The sequence below is a fragment of the Pygoscelis adeliae genome, unplaced genomic scaffold, assembly GCF_000699105.1.
Source record: "Pygoscelis adeliae isolate BGI_AS28 unplaced genomic scaffold, ASM69910v1 Scaffold444, whole genome shotgun sequence".
Taxonomy (NCBI): domain Eukaryota; kingdom Metazoa; phylum Chordata; class Aves; order Sphenisciformes; family Spheniscidae; genus Pygoscelis; species Pygoscelis adeliae.
Genome location: NW_008824677.1, coordinates 9964 through 11346, shown reverse-complemented (window position 1 = coordinate 11346; position 1383 = coordinate 9964). Strand labels below are relative to the sequence as shown.

Genomic DNA, 1383 nt, shown 5'->3' with positions numbered 1-1383 from the left:
CCCCTCCAGGTCGGTGTAGAAGTCCTTCCCCTCCTGCGATTTCTTCATCAGGTCCTCGTAGGCTTCGTAGGAGGCCACCAAGGTCTGCACAGTGGTGTTCCACCTGGGGAGACGGGGCGGAGGGGCTGAGCGGGGACGTAACGCCAGGCCAAAGCTGGGCGTCCCTGCTCCTGGGACCTGGGGAACCCACCAGCACCCACCTGGGACGGACACTGGGTGCAGGACAAACAGCCACCAGTGGCCCCTCAGCAGTGGGTCATGACAAGGGACAGGCTAGAGGAGCCGGCAGCGTCCCCACACCTCTCCCTTGGGGTGGGAGAGGGCTGTTCCCATGCACCCAGACCCCTCTGGGGCACCCAGACCCCACCGGGGAAGGCTTCTCCCCCATGCCCCGACCCCGGCCAGCCCCACACACCACTCACTTGTGCTCCACCTCGGCCAGGGCCTTGCGCACAGCCGCGTATTTGACATTGGCGTCCGTCAGGGCCTTCAGGACGTTCTCCTGGGCAGCCAGGTTCTGCTCCAGGTAGACCTTGATCTGGTCGTATTTCTTCAGCTGCTCCTCAAAGAGCTTCTGCCGAGAGAGGGGAGGATCTGAGGGGCCGCAGGCGGCTGGGGAGGCTCAGGGGTAGGTTGGGACGGAGCAGAGCTCTTGCTGCAGCCCTAACGGGGATGTGTGGCACGTGAAGGGGCTTCCCCAAAACACGGCGGCTGGCACCCACCTTCATCTCGGAGCGGTCGGTGGTGACCAGCGAGGTGGTGATATCGTCCTTCTGGATCATCTCGCGCAGCTGCAGGCGGAGGTTGCCGATGTGGAGGTTCATGGCTTTGTGGAGCTCGGTGTTGGTGAAGCTGGCCTTCTCGTGCACCTCCATGTACTTGGAGCACTCCTTGCTGACCTCGGCCAGCCCCGGGGACGGCGGCGGAGGGGATCCCTGGGGCGGTGGGACCTTCCCAAGCAGCTCCTGCAGCTTCCGCTCCTGAGCCTCATCCTCCTCGAGGAGGTCACGGATCTCCTTCAGGGAAGCCTCCACGTCGGTGAAGACCCCGGAGAGCACTGGAGGGGAGAGACACGGAGGCTGGGCAAAGGGCTGAACCACCGCCCGCTGCGAGCTCTCCTGGCCCCTGCCTGCTCCAAGCCCGAAGCCAGGCACTGACACAGCAGCCTGAAGAATAAATCTGGCTGCGGGCAACCAGAGAAGGCAAGGACACCCCAGCCCAGACGCCTGGGTGCTGGGCTCAGGGCCTGCCTGCGCCAGGGGAGAGGCCCGCAACGGGCTCCGGACAGCACCGACCCCCTTGGCTGCAGCCCACAGGCAGGACACGGGGCGGGGCTGCAGCCACCGGCGGGGGGGCAGCGGGGGCCGGGCGCGCGGGAGGCAG

General features: G+C 66.3%; 1 protein-coding gene across 1 annotated transcript in view; it reads right to left on the bottom strand.

Annotated features, from left to right (window-relative positions):
* Nucleotides 1-418: 418 nt before the first annotated feature.
* PTPN23 (protein tyrosine phosphatase, non-receptor type 23) overlaps nt 419-1383 on the bottom strand; it is a gene marked incomplete at its 5' end in the record, with an annotated part of 10295 nt that continues 9330 nt past the window's right edge. Inside the window, 2 exons of the mRNA XM_009323152.1 lie at nt 419-574; nt 723-1057. Coding sequence (XP_009321427.1) covers nt 419-574; nt 723-1057 — 491 coding nt within the window. The remainder of the gene's footprint in view (nt 575-722; nt 1058-1383) is intronic.